Source organism: Podarcis tiliguerta (genome assembly GCF_965153285.1).
Source record: "Podarcis tiliguerta genome assembly, chromosome: 14".
Lineage (NCBI taxonomy): Eukaryota > Metazoa > Chordata > Lepidosauria > Squamata > Lacertidae > Podarcis > Podarcis tiliguerta.
Genome location: NC_139547.1, coordinates 29,169,524 through 29,190,435, shown reverse-complemented (window position 1 = coordinate 29,190,435; position 20,912 = coordinate 29,169,524). Strand labels below are relative to the sequence as shown.

The 20,912-nt window shown below is 49.0% G+C and overlaps 1 protein-coding gene and 2 long non-coding RNA genes across 3 annotated transcripts in view; 1 reads left to right on the top strand and 2 right to left on the bottom strand.

The window, feature by feature from the left end:
* Nucleotides 1-19,142, top strand: part of LOC310664114 (heparan sulfate glucosamine 3-O-sulfotransferase 4-like) — a 90,088-nt gene extending 70,946 nt beyond the window's left edge. Inside the window, exons 2-3 of the mRNA XM_083412697.1 lie at nt 13,990-14,665; nt 17,950-19,142. Of these exons, the coding sequence (XP_083268823.1) occupies nt 13,990-14,626 (637 nt within the window). The 3' untranslated portion in view covers nt 14,627-14,665; nt 17,950-19,142. The remainder of the gene's footprint in view (nt 1-13,989; nt 14,666-17,949) is intronic.
* LOC310664118 lies at nt 5,915-7,781 on the bottom strand. The gene is made up of 2 exons (XR_014504783.1): nt 7,679-7,781; nt 5,915-6,428 (listed from the first exon to the last, which is right to left on the bottom strand). It is a non-coding gene; the product is annotated as an uncharacterized lncRNA (long non-coding RNA).
* On the bottom strand, nt 14,211-19,041 carry LOC310664117. Its single transcript, XR_014504782.1, has 3 exons — nt 18,902-19,041; nt 17,036-17,131; nt 14,211-14,345 (listed from the first exon to the last, which is right to left on the bottom strand). It is a non-coding gene; the product is annotated as an uncharacterized lncRNA (long non-coding RNA).
* Nucleotides 19,143-20,912: the final 1,770 nt, after the last annotated feature.

The window sequence follows — 20,912 nt, the reverse complement described above, 5'->3', positions numbered from 1 at the left end:
CAGATTTGATTTTGAAACCAGGACCCGGGTGATGCTTCCTCCCCTTTGCCAATAAATAGGAAATTTCTATTTAGCACCCCTGCCTAAATTCCTCCTGAAATAGGAAGACGATGAGGGGGGAGCAGGATGTGTGTGTGCATGTAGTCCCCCACCCCCACCCCCCACCCCGCCTCTCCTCCAGCTCAATCATAGCTGTCACTCTCCCTTAAGAGTTGCAATCTTCTTAGCTGTTGATGACTCCCCCATTACTATCGCTCTGGCTATTCGTGCTGGGTTAGGATAACATCCATATCCACAGCTCAGCAGTGGAATTTATTTACCTTTTTTCCTCCTAAAAGCTTTTTAAGCTGATCCAGTGGGGGGTGGGGGTTTCATTTAGAGGGCCATTATTTCTCATCTGCTCTTTTGGGTGGGAGTAAATTCCCCCAACGATGAAACTGAACTCGTCACCACAGAGACCTACTGCATTATATTTTAAACATTCCATTTTGACAGCCTCCCTCTCTTCCACAGAAACACCAACTGCTCTCTTTTTTGGGAAGGGGGGTGCAGGGTGAGATAGCCCTAAATTGCACAGATGAGTCAATTTTTTATTTCCCCTGGTTTGGCTGAAGCCGCCTGGTTTCCCTTTGCTGGCTCACTTTGCAGATTCACACCGGCAATTGAAACCCATAATATTAATACTGGGTATTAGCAAACCCCTTGACACTTCTGTAGGATCCACAGAGGAAGGCAGCTCTCCTGGAGGTTTGTTGTTCCTGGCATCTGTTACCCAGGAAGGAAAAGGGATTCCATCTTTGTTTCTCCCTCTCTGCTCCCTGAAATCCCAGGTTCCCCTCCTGTGACCCCTACCCAGTTCTCTCTAGCTTTAGCATAAACCCTCAGCTTAGCTCTAAAGAGACCCTATGCTCCTCATTGCCAAGGACTGGACTTGGGCTTGCAGGGAGCATCTGGGATGAAAAAGGCCTTCTTCACATAGTTCACATATGGAACTCGCTCCCACAGGTGGCAGTGATGGCTGCCATCCACTTGGATGGCCTTGAAAGAGGATTAGACAAATTCATGGAGGAAAGTGATGGCTAGTCCTGATAACTGCACTCTGCCTCCACAGTGGAAGGCAGCAATGCTTCTGAATCTGAGTTGCTGGAAACCACACGAGAGGAGAGGGCTCAGGTCCTGCTTAAGGGTTTCCTATAATGGGCATCTGGCTGCCCTCTGTGAGTACGGAATGGGCTTTGTTTGACATGATATGGCAGGGCTCTTCTTATGTCCTTGTCTTAAGAGGAGCTGGGAAATGGGCCCAGAAGGGAGCATCCAGGGAGCAAAGGGATCAAGACGGTCAAGGCATTTTCCTCCAGGCCGTTTAGAGATGGCATTAAAAGGCAGAGAATACCCCACTCTAGACGCACTGCTCAGTCCCGGCCCCACCCCATCCAAAACCGATGCAGGCAAATGATAGCAGGAAGGCTTCTCAAAGCTCCTTAGAGCTTTAACAAAAGAAGAGAACGGGCTTTAAAAACTCTTAGCCCGGATTCCCTGCATTCCACACACACCCTTAGTCACAATGCAAGCTGATCCGCACAGCTTATTTGAGGCCAAGAGCGCCTTCCCCTAACTCCTCTCTTTCTGTTCACTGGGGGGAGGCATGCCTGATGGCTGTACTCTATACCTCCGCTGTTGGAAGCGGGGAATGCCTTTGAATAATACCACTTGCTGGGTATTACAAGTGGGGAGAGTTGCTGCTGTTGTGCTCAGGCCCTGTTTGTGAGCTTCTTTTGGGTGGCTGCTGTGAGCAGAAGACTATGCTGGATGAGACGCATGCCCTTTGGTCTGACTGAGCTGCTGCAGAGCTCTTCTTAGTTTCTTATTATTCCTAAATGGAACTTCCATGGACAGAGCCAGTCCGAATGCTGGAGAAAAAGAATAGAAGATCTCAAATCCTGCTTGGGCTTCCCTTTGGGGCATCTGATTGGCCACTGTGAGAGCAGACAACTGAGGGTCCCTCTTCATCCTTATCCCACTGCAGGGGTCTTACATTCTTATGCTGCAACAGCAGGCTTCCTCAAACCGGCCCTCCAGATGTTTTGAAACTACAATTCCCATCATCCCTGACCATTGGTCTTGCTAGCTAGGGATCATGGGAGTTGTAGGCCAAAAACATCTGGAGGGCTGAGTTTGAGGAAGCCTGTGCAACAGCTACAATGGCTGGAAGTTACCAATCCTCTGGAGCTGCATTGCTTTTACCCTCCCCACAGTGTCTTCCTCTTCCCCCAAAGCCTTTGAGGCACTTGCAGGGGGAACTGCTTTGCAGAGCCATTCTTGGCTACCTCACAGGGTGGGCCTGCCTGGCTGAGATGGCAGAAATGGGAGGCTCCTGCATTGCTGAGAATGTAAAAATGTGGGGTCAGAAACTGAGATGGGAAAAGGCATCAGTTTCCATTCGAATCCATCTCCGTCGCAAGCAGCGCTGTTTCTCTCCCCCTGCAGCCCAGTTTCTGACAAAACATACTTTATTCATCTCACTGTCTGTTGTGATAGAATTTCACGTTACTAATTACATTATTGTTAACTCCACAGCGTCCATTTCGGCACAAAGGAAACACAGTGCAAATGTGGGAGGGGAAACTTCATAAACTGCGTATGATTTACAGAATGAAAACAACAGAAACAGCAAATCCCAGTCTTACTCACTGGATCAATTTCCATTCTGGGCATGGGGGAAAAATAAGTGAGCACCTGCAATTCCCCTTCCTCCATTTCCATTTCTCTTGGAATTTTCCAGCATTCCTAGTGGGGAGAGGCTGTAAACTTCTGTTTATAAAATTATGCAGAGCATGGAGAAAGTGGATAGAAGAAAAGTTTTTCTCCCTCTCGCAAAAGACTAGAACTCATGGAGATCCAATGAAGCTGAAGGTTGGTAGATTCAGGACAGAGTCTTCACACAGTGCATAGTTAAATGATGAAACCCATTCCCACCAGAGGCAGTGATAGCAGCCAACCTCTAAATGACGTTAAAAAAGGACTGGACAAATTCAAGAGGGAGAGGGCTACTGGTGGCTCCTAGCTATCATGGCTATATGTTCTGCTTCCATAGCTGGAGGCAGCAATTCTTCTGAATCCCAGTTGCTGGAAACTGTAGGAGGGTCTCTTTTGCTGGTAGTTTGCCGTGGGTGAGTTATCTGATTGTTCAGTCTCTTAAGAGGAACCACTAAATGAATTGCTCCTTGTGGATATAATGTTGATATTATTGGTGTTGGGGATATCACTTCATCCTTGTTTAAACTGCTGTTATGTTTTAAATGAATTGTAATGGTTGAAATGTCAATGGTACATGGCAGGACATCTTTCTCTTTTTTTAGTTGTTATGGCTATTGGACTTAACTGTCTTCTGTGAAACACTTTATGCATAATACCCTCCTTATTGTGTTTACTTTGTATCTCACTGTTTAGAGGGTCCCTTCAGAGGCAGAATAGAACATACTCAAACCCAGAATATTAAGGACCAAAAAATCATAAATTCGTAATGTAAAGTGCGAGGCATGTAAAAAAAATATAACACACCAGCAAAATATAAGAACAGAAGATGCCTGTTGGGTCAGGCCATTTTTCTTACAGAATGGCTGACCAAATGGTTGTGGGAAACCTGCTAGCAGGACCCAAGCACAAGAGACACAAACACACACACACACACACACACACACAGAGAGAGAGAGAGAGAGAGAGAGAGAGAACACAGAGCTAAGTGTCCAAAACTGACTGAATAGAGAGCCTTTAGGGTTGTCCTACAATCAAGTTTCTCAGCTAGGAGTCTTTTCCCAGGCAGCCTGGAGATGACACCCATGGGGATTAAACCTGGGGTGCTCCCCCCCTGATGATCTACTGTGGTGTTCTCACAAAAGGGGGTGCAGGTAGCACTCACCATGCTTGTCTCCACTATCCCTCACATGGGGAAGTTCTTGAAGGTTTGTCTTAAAAAATACCACTTTGAAATTATTTTGAGGGGTATTTGTCAACAGCTCTGCTAAATGTTTTTGATGTTTTGGGGCCATTTATGCACTTTCCTCTGAACATGGATGGCGGTGCCCAAAACTGGGGCTGCTTTTCAGATGACCACTGCATCCTTTCTGGAGCAGATTTCTGGGAGAAGGGTTTGTTTGGGAATGTTGGTAGTGTAAAAAAAAAAACTCAACATTTTTTGAAATATGGCAACCCTAGAACACACACAAATGCAGAGTTTGATTCCATCCCTCACTCGACTTGTTGACTGGGGTGGGGGACAGTCTTTACCTCCTTTCTCCTCTTGGAGATGAGAGCAAAGTAATGTAAAGTTGAAGGACCCCTGGATGGTTAAGTCCAGTCAGAGGTGACTATGGGGTTGTGGCTTTCATCTCACTTTCAGGCCAAGGGAGCCGACGTTTGTCCACAGACAGTTTTCCAGGTCATGTGGCCAGCATGACTAAACCACTACTGGCACACGGAGGAATGTGACAAGTGCCAGAGTGCACAGAAATGCCATTTACCTTGCCGCCACAACAGTACCTATTTATCTACTTGTGCTGGTCTGCTTTCAAACTGCTAGGTTGGCAGGAGCTGGGACAGAGCAAGGGGAGCTCACCCCATCATGGGGATTTGAACCACTGACCTTCCGATCAGTAAGCCCAAGAGGCTCAGTGGTTTAGACCAAAGCGCCACCCACATCCCTGGGAGCAAAGTAAGGGGAGGAGAAGACAGGTGGGGGGAAAGTTCCTTGACCTAGACCCGCCCCCCTCCGATTCTCAGACATTATTTCCTCCTGCCATGCAGCAGAGACCTCTTGAGCTCTCTCTGTGGAGAGCAGCCTTTGGGCCTTGCGCCTCCTCACAGGGAGCCACAGTGTCTGCTGAGGCCCTGATGATTGTTATCTCTGACACTTCTTCAGATTGCCTGGTCACATCTCTGTCTCTCTCTCAGACACACACTCTCCTTATTTCCTCTCCACTGATGAACTCCTTCCCCACCCCAGGGGAGTTCTGAGTGGCCTCTTTGCAATCTGGGTGAATTGCTGTGCTGAGATCGTCCCCCTGCCTTGCTGGCAGAAGCAACAGGCAGGGAGAGGGAAAGATGCAGCCAGAGTGATTGAGAAAGTCAGGCATCTGTTGGGAGGCGTCGGGAATGACCTCTTTGCCTCGCTTAGTGGGAGGTTATAGGGTGTTGGACTGGGGATGCTGTCTCTGTCACATAGCCAGATTAAAAGGGATGGAGGATGCTTTAGATGTCCTCGACCGGGCACATTGTTCAGGCAGCCTTCAAGCACTTTAGAACCTATTCCTAATTCTGGTCTTGCAGAAAGTGCCTGTCTGGAACTCACCAGCACTGAGGATACTCCAGCGCAGGGGTCAGCAAACTTTTTCAGCAGGGGGCCGGTCCACTGTCCCTCAGACCTTGTGGGGGACCAGACTATATCTTGGAGGGAGAAAAATGAACGAATTCCTATGCCCCACAAATAACCCAGAGATGCATTTTAAATAAAAGCACATATTCTACTCATGTAAAAACACCAAGCAGGACCCACAAATAACCCAGAGATGCATTTTTTTTAAAAAAGGACACATTCTACTCATGTAAAAACATGCTGATCCCCGGACTGTCTGTGGGCCGGATTTAGAAGGCGATTGGGCCGGATCTGGCCCCCGCGCCTTAGTTTGCCTACCCATGCTCCAGGGGTATCCTGGAGGATGTGGGGCAGCCTTTATTGCTAAGGGAAATCCATCTATTACAAAGGCTCAGAGCTGAGGCAGGGATGGGGAAGTTGTATGGGGAAGGATGATATTTGGGCAGGGGAATGAATGGATTCAAGAGTGCAGGTCTGAAGAAAGTCAAATGCATGTATAGACACACGCCCCATGCACACCGGCACACAACCAGGAGCCTTGCATTATGAGCCCCACCCTGGCCCGGGCTTCTAAGCATGTTCAGGTGGATATACTGGTGAGCTGCCCTCAGCCTTTCCTGCTCAATTTGGTGAAGTCATTGCAGGCCAGGAGCAGGGCGTTGTGGGGAGGTGCCGCAACCACACCACAGCGCATGCACCCTCTTCACCCTCTGCCCATGTTCTTTGAATGCCTGATCAGCAACACGGCTGTTCACATAGTGGCGGGTGGAGATACCATTTGATTTCCTCTGTAACTTGTCTGTTGACACAGTCTCCAAATCCACGGTCTGGTTGCTGTAGCAACTTCACTCCTTTCTTTCCATCCTCTGCTTCTCCTGATCCTATCAGGTTGTAGCTGACGTTGGCACCTTGGTTGTTATGGTAATACTCACAAACACATTCCATTGACATGGTATTATTGGGGGGGGCAGGGGAGGAGGAGAAGCATCCACACTTTCCTGAGGGATACCAAATGCAAGTTTCAGGTGGTCACAGAGAAAGAAGCTGCCTTGCTGCCCTGTTTGAAAAGAAACCCTTGCTCAGGGCGGGGTCTCCAGGCTTAGATTCCTGCCTTCAGCTGGATATGGGGTGTGTGTGTGTCAGCCTTTAGAGGCCTGTGGACACCTTTCAAAACTGGAAAAATTGGATATTTGTCCCTCCCAAAGAAATTAACCCCCCCCCCCAGATTTGATCCTAGAATGTCCCTATTTTCCCCACCAGTGCTGCAACTGCTGAACTTAAGGAGGAGGATAAACCGGTGCATGTTCTGAGTGGCAGTGACAAGAAGACCTTGACTGATTGGAGACTGCACTCCTAAACAGGATTTCCTAGGAGAGGTGTCCTATCAATATGAAAGGGAATCACTTCTGAGTAAAGATATGTATGCTTTTGTTGTAAGGTTCTATTCCAGAGGTCAGCAAACTTTTTCAGCAGGGGGCCAGTCCACTGTCCCTCAGACCTTGTGGGGGGCCAGACTATATTTGGGGGGGGGAATGAACAAATTCCTATGCCCCATAAATAACCCAGAGATGCATTTTAAATAAAAGCACACATTCTACTCATGTAAAAACATGCTGATTCCCAGACCGTCCGCCGGCCAGATTTAGAAGGCAATTGGGCCAGATCCAGCCCCCAGACCTTAGTTTGCCTCCCCATGTTCTATTCTATGCAGTGGCATAGCTGGGAGAGGGGCACAGGTGCAGTTGCCCCGGGTGCAAAATTGTTTGGGGCACAAAATTTCAACACCCAATGCTATCCCAATACAGCTGAATGTTTCCATCACTGGGCTCTGGTGAAAACAGCTTCTCCATGTGAACCAGGAAGTGACCTCTCCAGGCAATGGAACAACTCTTCTTATCTCTGTGACTGCAATCTTCTGGGTGGTGCGGACACCATTAGGCAGTTGAATGTGCATGCATACTCCATCCGTTTCCACTCGGTGTGGCCCTGGACACCGGCAACACATGCTACACCACTGATTCTGTTCCAGGGGACAGGAACTACCATATTTTTGCTGTATAAGACTCACTTTTTCCCTCCTAAAAAGTAAGGGGAAATGTGTGTGCGTCTTATGGAGTGAATGCAGGCTGCGCAGCTATCACAGAAGCCAGAACAGCAAGAGGGATTGCTGCTTTCACTGCGCAGCGATCCCTCTTGCTGTTCTGGCTTCTGAGATTCAGAATATTTTTTTTCTTGTTTTCCTCCTCCAAAAACTAGGTGTGTCTTGTGGTCTGGTGTGTCTTATAGAGTGAAAAATACGGTACCTACTTTGGGTTTTGGAAGCACAACTGCCCTCTGCGGTTTGGGACTCCTGTGTGACCCTGCCTAGATTTTAAGGTCTGTGGCAGGAATCTTGCTTTCGGTTCCTCTGACTTCAGAAGTGCTCTTCCCTGTGATGGACAGCCTTTGGGAGAATAGTGAAGAAGACAACGATAATCCCCATAGCTTTTCATGGATGGTTAATTTTATTCCTGTAGTTTCTCAGTCTTTATTGCTGCTCTTACTGCTGTTTTTGTTATTATTCTGCTGTTTTAAAACTACTTTAATGTTTTAATGTTAGACATTGATTATTATTTTGTGTCAACTTCCTTGGAAGCACCTGCTGAGCAGCAGGACAGACTTCTTTCCAACATAGGAATGCTATCCTTAAGCAGAGCAAAAGAGACCTAGAAGGGAAATGACTTTTCACTCACAGGGCAGCCACTGACCTCTTGCAAGGGGTGGTGGTTGAATTGCAAAGGCCTCTCTCCACGGTAGGATGTTCCTTGCTCTCACCTGTAGCAGGAATAGCCTCTTCTTTGTGTGCAGGAGGTCCTAGATTCAATCCCCAATGGCATCTCCAAGGAAGATTCGTCTCTGAAACCCCAGAGAGCTGCTGCCAGTCAGTGCAGACAATACTGAACTATTGGTCTGGCTCACACAAGGCATCCTCTGCTGCCCTCCAGTGTTGAGGTCACCTCCATACAACCTGGGTCACCTTCTGTCCACATATGGCAGTTCCTTGGAGGCCAGACTGTACCCCTCCTTCCTGCCCCATCTGCAGGCCCACCTCTGCTGCCCCTCCAACCTGTCAAGCACCTTCAGTGCACACCAATACTCTGCGGAAGATGGCTTCCACATTTCCCTGGTGTGGGCTAGTTCCTGTTCCATGAGGAGCATATGGGCAACCAGGATGTTCCTCAGTAAAGCTCTTTACAAGCCGTGTTTAAGGTTTGTTAAAAACCCCAGGGAATTAAAGCAATATGCCCCCATTATGGAGTGGCAGCTGTGGGGTCTGCGTTGCTTATTCAAAGGGATTGGAGGGCACACTTTGGTGATGGGGCTTTGGAGAGATTAAAATTATTTTCAGCATTAAGCACAACATTTCAAAGTTAATGCTTTTGGTCTTGAATATGGATTCAGAGAGCAGAAAGAGATTTACAAGACATTACTTCTATGCAAATTCCAGCAGAAACCAAGGGTGGGCCCCCGCCCCTTTCCCTTCCTTCTTTCTTTCTTTCTTTTTTCTTCTTTTTTTTTTTTGTTGAGCAAATTCAACAAGAGATTTGACTCGGGGGCTTACAGCAAATAGACTTTGGTTTTCATGCAGATTGCTGCCTTTAATGGCAGGCAGGCAGGCAGGCTCAATCCCCTTGAAAATTCCTAGCTTGTCTGACTGGGATACTAACAGGGCACAGTTGAGAGGCCAAGCAATTACAGGCGGATGTGTTAATGTACAAATGGGGAAGGAGGAGGAGGAAGCCACAAGCTTCTTGTTTAAAGATGAAAACAGATGTTTCTCCCATGCTATGTTGGTGAGCAGCTGGCTCCACGCCACTCAGAGGAGACGGTTGCTGCTCAGAGGCCACCCCTGGCGAGGCACCCATTGGACACCTTCGCTTCAGTGGCCCTGATCTGCGGGCGTTCCTGTTAAACTTCTGCAGCAAAAGCATCAAAACACAGCCAACAAAAGGTGCCTTTCCGTGCAGGATTGCAGGAAGCCCCCGCCCGTATAATGAACAAGCAGCCTACGCAGAGATAAATGACAGCTGTGACTGAAGGAATAAACAGGATAATCTGGATTTAAATAAGTCACAAAGGGGTGGGGGGTGGGCTGGCAACATGCAAATTCGCAAATTTATAAAATGCATCCTTTCAGAATTAAGAGCTTGTTTGAAGCCAGCAGTTAAGAGCCATTATTCAGCCACCTTCTTTTCCCCCTCAAAGGCATTTCGGAGCCAGCCTTCACTGCCGCAACCAGGGACGGGAGACAAATTTCCTCCCGCTTGCAGATAAATAATATGTGCCCTAAATGGAACAGAGAGGTGGGCTGTTCCGACAGGAGAGGAATTATCCCATCAAGTTTTCCTGCCTGAGGCAGGGTCATAATCCAGGGAGGATATCGGAGCTTCGCATATAGAGAATGGAGGCATCATCAGCCCCTCTGAGCACCCCAGGAATACCCCCAATATGCCAAGAGACTTCTGGGGCCCATTTCGATGCAGAGGAGCAGCAGCATCTGGGGGCGTCACCATCAGGCTTCCCAGAGCCCAAAGCAATGGGTGCAGCTGACCTAGAGGGCTGTGGGGAGGTCTGATTGCCAAGGGGAAGGCTTGAGTGCCCACCAGATCCTGCATTTGGATTGCAGTGCCAGCTAATCAAATATTTGGCCAGCCAGAGCAGCCAATGACCTTCTCCAATAACTCATGAAAATTACAAGGAGGGATGCGGTGAGAAGGGAAGAGGATGAGGTTTCTTCTGCTTTGCTGGCCTCTCCCTTTTATTCATGAGCCCTGCCTCTGTGGCCCCAGGAGTGGGAGAGAGGCAGACTTGGTGGGACACTATGCGATGGGCCCCCAAAATGCCCTCACCAGCATACACACACACACTCCTTGCCAGTGGCTCTCTTTCTGGAAAAGGTGGCAGCATAGGTGCCAACTTTCTGGGGCCCTGGGTGCCCAAGCACCCACAAAATTCCCCGTGAAAGGGCTGGGCACCCACAAATGTTGGTGCCAGGGCCCTGCACACTACATGGCACCCATGGTCCTGGGCACCCACAGTCATGGGGCCAAGCTGGCATTCCTGGGTGGCACCCTCCCTTTTGCACGGAAGCACTGGCTTCATTTAGGGGAGAGGGGAGCAAGCTGGACCTCACTTGGGTGGCTCTGCTGTTTGCAAACAGATATGGGATCCAGACCTCCACAACATTCAAAAGGAATAGTGACAGAAAGGAACTCAGCCCCCCAGCTAATTTCACTGAAAAATGGCTGCTGCCCATGTTTCCCTACAGTAATGTTGCTTAGCGGCTGACTCAAATGATTTTGTCTTTGGCATTAGCATCATCCCTTGCTGTTGGCAAGGGTCCTTCCCTCTCCTTCCTCTTTTTGCATCACAGACTGTAGGAAGAGTGGGGGCTTTCCTGGGAGGAAATGCTGAGCTCGCAAGGCTCCTCCAGGACCACCTGTTAGATGTGCCCTCTGCTATCTCTGGCCTATTGCTTCCTATGCTTTCATTGCTGCCTGCCACTATTCCATTGTACCCAGCTAGAGGTTGCTGCTGCTGCTGCTGCTGACCCTGCTGATATCCCAGGCAGCCAGGGACCAAGGCCCCAGGCCAGCAGAGGCTCCCCAGGAGCACCACTGCCACTTTGTCGCTGCAGTAAAATGCTTGCAGTGCTCCTAACACTGAGGGTTCTTCTCTAAAAAAGGCATTATACGCGAGGTGGCCACAGACAGCACTTGTTCAAAGTTTCACACTTTGTTGTGGTTCTTGACTGCATTGATTTAAATGATGGGATTTCTGCTATTTATTGACTGGCATTGATTTTTATCTGTAATTTTTTGATGGTGTTTTAATTTATGGGGTTTTGCTTTCTGGCTGTGATGTCTCCAGACCACTCAGAGATTTTCCTTTTGGAAATGCCCAGCAGTATATAAATAATCTAAAACCAAACAGTTAATTCAACCTCCAACAGTATTTGCCGCTGCAGAAATGGCAGAGGTGCTGCGCAAAGACATGTGATCAACAATGCCTCACTCTGAGGAAGGACCCTGAGAGCCTCAGACTGAGGTGGACAAAAAGGTGGTGGATCAGGCAGTGATAGGAAAAGGGGGGGAGCATGGAAGAGCCAGCTGTGGTGGGTGCTAGAGCGGGTGGCAGCAGAAGCAGCCACTGGTAGCAAAATGCCTTTCATATGGATGCCTCCACACCTTCTTCCTCTCAAAAAAAAGGCTGGGCATTTCAGAGCCAGATAACTCCTCACTTTTCAGGAAAGTTCTGAGGGTTCTCCTATCCTGCAGCTTAGGCTCCCCACCCCCACCTCTCACCCCCAAAAAAACCAACCCCAGAAGCTACCAGAGCAGAGCTGAATCTGGGGGATGTCTGTCTGTCTGTCATCTGTCCTTCCGCCCGTCCATCTATTTCCATTTACAGTGGTACCTCGGGTTAAGAACTTGATTCGTTTTGGAAGTCCATTCTTAACATGAAGCTGTTCTTAACATGAAGCACCACTTTAGCTAATGGGGCCTCCTGCTTCCGCTGCGCCGCTGGAGCACAATTTCTGTTCTCATCCTGAAGCAAATTTCTTAACCCGAGGTATTATTTCTGGGTTACCGGAGTCTGTAACCTGAAGCGTCTGTAACCCGAGGTACCACTGTATATTCCACCTTTTTCTCCAAGGAGTTCTCCCCTTTCCTCATTTAATCCCACAACAATCCTGTGAAGTAAGCTAGGCTTTGAGGCAGTGACTGGCCCTCAGTGAGCTTCATGACTGAGTGGGGATTCAAACCCCGATCTCTCCTAAGTCCTAGTCTGACACTACACCAAACTGGCCATGCCAGTAGCCATTTTCTCTGGTTGCTGCCCAGTTGTGTCTGAGCAGCTGGCTAGGTCCAAATGGGAATCCACAGAGTGTCATCATAAACATTTCGGTCTGCTGCACCCTCCAGAGCTCCAGGGCTGGGGCCAAAAGGGGCATCTAAGATGCTTGTGGATGGGACGTGGGTGGCGCTGTGGGTAAAAGCCTCAGCGCCTAGGGCTTGCCGATCGAAAGGTCGGCGGTTCGAACCCAGCGGCGGGGTGCGCTCCCGTTGTTCGGTCCCAGCGCCTGCCAACCTAGCAGTTCGAAAGCACTCCCGGGTGCAAGTAGATAAATAGGGACCGCTTACTAGCGGGAAGGTAAACGGCGTTTCCGTGTGCGGCTCTGGCTTGCCAGAGCAGCGATGTTACGCTGGCCACATGACCCGGAAGTGTCTGCGGACAGCGCTGGCCCCCGGCCTCTTGAGTGAGATGGGCGCACAACCCTAGAGTCTGTCAAGACTGGCCCGTACGGGCAGGGGTACCTTTACCTTTAAGATGCTTGTGGACCCCCTTCTGCTCTACCCTTCCCTGGTGGGCTGGGTCAGCCTTTGCTTTGCAGCTGCCATGGTACGCAGGCAGCCGCCTTGCCAAGGAGCTCCGTGCAGCTCCGCGACTAGTGAAGTGGCAAGCAAGTTCCTCCTGCCTCATAAAAAACACTTTGCAGAGGAACCTCAAAACCCAGCAGCAGTTAATTATTGACAGAGCATGTGAATTAGAGATAAAAGAAAAGTCGTTCCTCCTTTGCACGCAAGATAGTAAATAAATTTAATTATGGGACAAGAGGCAGGGGATCTTCGTCTGTATTAAGTTTTATTAGCAGAGACATTTAAAAGCATGTCATCATAACAAAAAGGTCTTGTGTAATCCTAAATGTACCACTTTGGTACAAGGCTCTGAAGTGAATAGGCTTAATTGAGCAGATGGCTTGCTGCTCAGGCAGGTATGGGACAGGTTTATTGTCAATTAACTTTTGTCTACATATGCCTATGGCAAATTGACTGTATAATGGCTTCCTGAGGCCACTTTTAACACTTGCCATGCCCTGGAGCTCAAAGGCAAGGGGTGGCCAGGCTCTATGTTCTGTTGCAGCAAAGGGCTGAGAGCATTAGCCTGTTGGATCAATGGCCCATCTAGTCCAGCATTCTGTTCTCACTGTGGCCAACCAGACATCCCCATGGGAAACTCACAAACAGAATTTGAGCACAAGAGCTCTCTCCTCTCCTGTGGCTTCCAACAACTGGGATTCAGAAGCATTAATGCCTCTGATTGTGGACCCAGAGCATGGCCATCATGGCTAGTAGCCATTGATAGCCCTCTCCTCTATGAATTGCTCTAATGCTCTTTTAAAACCATTCAAGTAGTTAGTGGCCACCACTGCCTCCTGGGGAAGGTTGAGTTCTACAATTTAACCATGTGCTGTGTTAAGAAGGTCTTTCTTTTATCTGTCCTGAACCTTCAGCTTCATTGCATGTCCAAGAGTTCTAGTGTCACGAGATATGCCATGCATAATTGTATAAACCTCTATGATGTCACCGCTTACTCGCCTTTTCTCTGAACAGCCCCAAATGCTGCAACCTTTCTTCATAGGGGAGCCATTCCATCCCCTTCATCATTTTAGCTGCCCTTTTCTGAAGTTCTTCCAACTCTGATGTGCTCATGCTGATCCTTTGGCAGGTGGGTGGGACATCCGGCACTGCCTTTGTCTGTGGCCAATAAAACTCCTCCTTTCTCTTGCCCTCTAGGGATGTGATGCCCAAGACTCTGGAGGGCCAGCTCACCATGGAGAAGACGCCCAGCTATTTTGTCACCAATGAGGCCCCCAAGCGCATCCATTCCATGGCCAAGGACACCAAGCTGATTGTGGTGGTCAGGAACCCCGTCACCAGGGCCATCTCCGACTACACCCAGACGCTCTCCAAGAAGCCGGAGATCCCCACCTTTGAGGTGCTGGCTTTCAAGAACCGGACTCTCGGGCTGATCGATGCCTCTTGGAGCGCCATCCGCATTGGGATCTATGCGCTGCACCTGGAGAGCTGGCTCCAGTACTTCCCGCTCTCCCAGATCCACTTTGTCAGCGGGGAACGGCTCATCACGGACCCTGCCGGAGAAATGGCCAAAGTGCAGGATTTCCTGGGCCTCAAGAGGGTGGTGTCGGAGAAATATTTCTATTTCAATAAGACCAAGGGGTTCCCTTGCCTGAAGAAGCCGGAGGACAGCAGCGCCCCCCGGTGCCTGGGCAAGTCCAAGGGCCGAACTCACCCCAAAATTGATCGGGATGTAATCCAGAGGCTCCGGAAATTTTACAAGCCCTTCAATGTCATGTTTTACCAAATGACGGGCCAGGATTTCCAATGGGAGCAGGAAGAGGGGGATAAGTGATGCTGTGGCAGGCAGAAAGAAGTTGTCTCCTATCCAGAGGTAAATGAATTGTCATCAGCAGTGTGTGTGTGTGTGTGTGTGTGTGTGATGAAACTCTTCTGTAGGGCATGATAGGGTTGCAAAACTGGACTTTGAGTTCCTGGAAGGCTTTCCCATTGGAAAAGAACCGCCAAGATTCTGCCTGGGGTTTCTCCAGATGCACTCCTTAGGGCGGGGGGAGACAACCAGGTGTGGTTGGACTCTAGGTGTGGTTGGACTCCAGTTCCCATCAGCCCCAGTGGCCAGCTTGGGCAATGGTTGGGGGTTATGAGAGTTGGGAGTCCAGCAATGTCTAAAGGGGATGACTGTGCTGGCTACCCCTGCCTTAGGGCTTCCATCAGTGACTCACTTTCTATTGCCTGCAACAAAATGGAGGGGCTCCAGGACACAGTTGGAGAATTTCTCCTTCCCTTGGAGAAAGTTTTTTTGCTAGGGTTGAAATCGCACCGCTTCTGGGGAAGGCGCATCATAGCTCAGGGGTAGATCACCTGCTTGGCATGAAGAAGGTCCTGGTTCAATCCCCACTGGTGGCATCTCCAGGTAGGGCTGGAAGAGACACCCTGCCTGAAACCCTGGAGAGCCTTTGCTGCTAGTCATTGTGGACGACACTGAGCTTGATGGACCAGTGGTCTGGCTTAGTGTAAGGCAGCTTCCTCTAGCCTTCCTAAATTCAAGCCAGACTGCCCAGTTTCCTGCCTGTCAAAGCTGCCTCCCTGGTCTCTCCTCAGCCCATGTAAGTGGGTATGAAAACAAAGCTTTGTGAAGAAGAAAGTTTAGACTCATGGAACTGTAGGGACCCAAAGTCCAACCCCCTGTCATACAGGAATCACAGACCTACATTGGCTCCCAGTATGTTTCCGAGCTCAGTTCAAATTGTTGGTGCTGACCTTTAAAGCCCTAAATGGTCTCGACCTAGTATACCTGAAGGAGCATCTCTACCTCCATCGTTCAGCCCAGACACTGAGTTCCAGCTCCGAGGGCCTTCTGGCAGTTCCTCACTGCAAGAAGTAAGGCTACAGGGAACCAGGCATAGGGCCTTCTCGGTAGTGGCGCCCACCCTGTGGAATGCCCTCCCATCAGATGTCAAGGAAATAAACAGCTATCTGACTTTTAGAAGACATCTGAAGGCAGCCCTATGTAGGGAAGTTGTTAATGTTTGATGTTTTATTGCTATAATAATAATAATAATAATAATAATAATAATAATATTCTGTTGGGAGCCACTCAGATTGGCTGGGGAAACCCAGCCAGATGGGCAGGGTATAAATAAATTATTATTATTATTATTATTATTATTATTATTATGAATCCATGACAGCTTGCCATCCAACCTCCATATAAAAACCTCCAAGGAAGGAGAGTTGACCACCTTCCGAAGGTGTCTATTCCACTGCCATTCATGAATTAGGGGGGTGGGGAGTTTGAGGCAGTTCATTTCCACATCAGTCCATTTTAGTCCCCCTCTGGTTTTTTTAATGAGAGTTAGAGCCATTTCCGCAGCTGTTTTTCTTTTCCCGCATCTGTCAGCCTGGCCTCGTTGCCACAGATGCACGTGCATCATGCCTGTTGCCAAACTCCAGGCTCAGCTTTGATTCTGGCATGCAGACGCCCTCTTGATCAAGCTAAATACTGGAAATGCCACGGAAGGCAGCTATGGCTCCGTAACGAGGCAAAGCCACCCCGGGGCTGAGAGCACATCATGCGCTTCATTACCCAGTCAAGTGGCCCCCAAGCTTGGGATCAGGAAAAAGGTGCTAAATTCATTTGTCAACTTTTGGCAGGAGGCTGGGCTCCAGGATGGGACCATTTGTTTCCACACAAGTAAATGTCGGTTCATATTAGCCCGATTAGGAGTAAAAACAGCATCTGACATAAAACATTCTTTCCTCCCCCCCCCCACCCCGCAATCTCCACCCCCCACTCAAATTATTATTGCATGAAAATTGGAAATCTGCACCGGGGCTGACTTTAAATTGTTTCACATGTTATTAAACTGTCATTTCCTCTGCTAAATGAGAGCCATGTTGTTGTGCAATTTAATTCACAGTGATGAATGGATTCAGGTGAAGGACTCATTTTTAACTCTTACCAGGTTTTTTGAGCTCCTCATTGACTAGCTGGGGGATGCCCCTCATTGAGGGAAAAAAACCAGTATTCAGTGGGGGGGGGAATCACTGGGCACAGCTGCGCCCTCATCATGCAGCTCAGCATGATTCCCTACCCCCACAATCCTGACCCCATGGTAAAATCAAGCATGTTGGGCAAATACAACGGGAGTTGTGCAGCCACCCCCTCTGCTCAGGACCAAGGCAGTTTGCTAGTCAAGTGGGAGTTGGGACTTTGCTGTAAAATTGGAGCAATGGCACTCACCTGCTGCTCCTTTGTCATCTTGCACCAGCCAGAACAAAACAGTGACAAAGTTTCCTTGGTTCTTCCTCTAGGTGAGAAATGGCAATTGGAGATCAGCTGATGGAGGGGGAACATTCAGGTTACAAGAGGCCAAGATCAGGACCATTAAGAAAAACAAATAGGAGAATAACTTAAAAAGTGGAGTGGCCTGCCAGCCACAGCTATTCAAACTAAACACACACACGAGCTACAGCAAGGTAGCCGTAGCTCTTTGCAAAGCCAAAGAGATCCTCATGTGTGGGACTTTGGAGCCATAGACAAGCTGGAAGGTGTGCAGAGGAGGGTGACCCAGATGACAAAGGGTCTGGAAACAGTTGGGGGAGTTGGGGATGTTCAGCCTAGTTAAGAGAAGACTGAGAGCATGGTATGATAGCCATCTTCAACTACCTGATAGGCTGCCACATGGAAGATGGAGCAAGCTTGTTTTCTGTGCTCCAGAGGCTAGGGCAGGCTTCCTCAACCTCGGCCCTCCAGATGTTTTTGCCTACAACTCCCATGATCCCTAGCTAGCAGAACCAGTGGTCAGGGATGATGGGAATTGTAGTCTCAAAACATCTGGAGGGCCGAGGTTGAGGAAGCCTGGGCTAGGGCCTGAATGACAAGAAAGGAGCTTCTGACATTAGGAAGAACTTTCTGACAGTAAGGGCTATTCAACAGTTGAATGGACTCTCTCAAGAGGTGGTGGACGCTCTCCTTCACTGGAGGTTTTTCAACAGAGTTTGTATGGCCACCTGTCAGGGATTCTTTGGCTGTGATTGCTGCATTGTGGGTGGTTAGCCTGGATGACCCTTGAGATTCCTTCTGACTCTACAGTTCTATGATTTTATGTCTTGGCTCTCTCTAACTGCTGCCTTTCTCCTCCTCGCTCCACACAGAATCTGCCTGAATTGGGAAAAGGGCCGGACTTGCCTAGCCTGAAATCTGGGTCCAGAACCGGCCACCACAATTGAAGGGAATTTGCTCAATGGACAAAGATGGGGGCAACACCATCCCTTTTGCACCTGGACAATCGCCTCCTTCCGCCCCACATTTCCAGACCAGCAGGATCCTGAGCGTAAAGGACACGCCGAGGGAAGACCCTCTTTGGCCACACTTGGTGGAGTCAACTGATCCTCTTTGTGCATCCAGAGAGGAAGAAGGATTGACTGAGACCTTGGCAAGAGATGCTAGGAACTTCTTCCTGTCCAGGGTGCCCTTTGCAGCAGGAGGTGGCCACTGTGCTGGGGAAATGCCCAGCTGATGCGAATGAAGGGCAAGAGCCATTCCACACACACCCTGCATCCTGCACCATACATTCAGATGTTTATTTTTGATATGGGTGGAACCCCTGAGACTGACTTCGGGAGCGGCCCCACAAGGCCAAAGGGAAGGGAAGGCCTGGGTCTCGCCCACCCAGAGATTCAGGAAATCTGACTAGCATCCCAGTGTTCTTCCCAAGCACAAAAAGTGGGGCTATTTATGTGTGTGCGTGTGTGTTGTTTTTTTACCGTTCATGTGACCCACCCTCCACCTCTGTGGAGAAGTTGCTGGCCTGGAGTCTCAGCCTACTGGTGAGCTCCCAGTGCAAAGAGCTGATGGCATCTGGGGGATTTATTCTTCCTGGCAATTGGCCTGCATCAGCCACACTGGTGAAAGTCCTCAGCTCCACCCATCCGCTTTTGCTACGCAAGAAGACCTCCTCATTCGCCACCAGCTCAGAAAGCGCTCCCTTGGATTTGGGCTTTTGCCTCCCCTCTTTAAATGTCAGCATTCCCAGCACACAGAAGATTGAATTTTGTATTTGATTTCAATTAGCAAAGCATAAATTATATTTAATTTTCTACTCACAGAGACTGGATGAGTCATTGTCCTGGAAAGCTGGGGGAGGGGGGAGTTCAGAGATTGACAATGGGAGCATTCATCGCCCAGGAGCTAAATTGCTTAAGCTGCCTCCCTCTTCCATCCATCCGCTGTCTTCACGCCTCCCCTCCCCCCCTCTGTGTCATCACCCTCTACCTGAGAGATATGGAAATACCAAGCGTGAATCTGGAGCCAAACCTGACTAAACAATAAAAACCTTGTCATGGCAGTTGCCTTTCTCTACTCCCTTTATGAGGTGGGCAGGGGGGAGGGGGAGGGCTGGGCTTGCTGCATTTGCCACTGTTGTTTCCAGGGAGGGGTGGGATTTGATCGGCCAGCAGGAAACCTGACAAAGCCACTCTGTTTTACCTGAAGAAGGGAGGATTAAATATGAGGCAGTGAAAGAGCACAAAGCACAACAGACACACACAGCCTTTGAATTTTAGCTGGGGCTATTTGTGTCAACAGAAGGAAGCCTTGTTGCCTCTTTGCTAGACAGAGCTGGACCTTGATTGCAGAACTACAGGTGTGGAAAGAGGCAGGAGGAGAGGTCTAAGGAGGAACCATGGCACTTATCCCACATATGTCTCCATCCTCTTATTTCTCCCAAAGTCTGCAGTGCTTCTGAATGCCAGTTGCTCGAAACCACAGGAGGGGAAACAGTGTTTCCCATTCAGGCATCTAGTTGGTCACTGTGAGAACAGAATGGGCCATTTGGCCTGATCCAGCAGGCTCTTTTTACATTCTAAAAGTGCTCGGGAAAGTTTCCTTCTTGGTTCTTGCCACTAACCCTGTGAGACAGGGCAGCAAGAATGAAAGACTGGGACTCCCTTGAAACCAGGGGGGAGCACTGTGAGCTTCATTGCCAAGTGGAGATCAGAACCCAGTCCCGGCCACCCCAGCCTCTTAGCTGCCTTATCTCGCCTCTTCAGCTCCTGATGTAAGCTACGGAGCTGCCTGTCTCCTTGCCCTGCACAGGAAAGGGCCCCTCATCTCAGTGAGGCTCAACTCTGACATCACACCAAGCTATGATTGGCACTAACCACAGTTCTGCATGATCTGAGCTTCCCAGAGGCTGCTTGCCTGCTTTTGCTCTCCATCTGTTCAGCTTCATAAATCCATGTGAGGACGAGCCATGGCCATAACGGTGACTTGTGACTCTACCTGCCAACCAGCTTGTGGTTTAGCAGGTCCTTCATGAACTGTCCACTTTGAAGCTGATGGAAGTTCAGGCATGCAAGATATTCCACAGCTGGGCTTTGCAGGGCATCTGAATACAGCTGTGGTGATGCCTTTACCTGGACTTCCTGGCTAAAAGGAAAGTGGGTAAGGTCAGGTCTGTTAAATCCTCCCCTTGTGCTGCATAATGACCACAAAGGGAAATAGGTTTGGAGGTTTCCTGTCTGGCATTCACACATCCCGGTTCAGGAAGCTGGGATTAGCTATTTCACAACCTCATGCTATTGTGTCATCTGATAAAAAGCAACTGGGTTTTCCCCCCTCTTTTTTTTTTTAATCAACAAAATGAAGAAGTAGTGAACTATAAAATTGCTAATTATTTTCTAGTAAATTTACTTTTGAATAACTTGAGACACCAATTACAGGCACCATTAAGCACTATTAGCGGTGGGTGTTACCAAGGCAGGGTGGAATATTCATTAGGCAAAAGAGAAAGGTTTTGGTGCCAAAGCCCTTCCTGCTCAGGAAGCATCTCTGAGGGCACTCACTCTCCTTGCAGCCACTCCACGCCTCCACCAGACATTTAAAAAGTCACCAGAGGTTCAAAAATGACGATGTGGTGGCATTGTGTTAGGCAAACAGGCAAATATTTTGAGTAAGCTTTTCAGCTTCAGTTAGACAGATCCTTGCAGCTGTACAAAATAATCACCAGAATTAAGATGAAAGCAAGGAAAAGGCAGAAAACTCTCCTCTTTGTGTGCCCTTTGAAGATGCAAGGGCCATTGTACTTTTAGATAATCAGACAGAGGGCTGTGCCCAC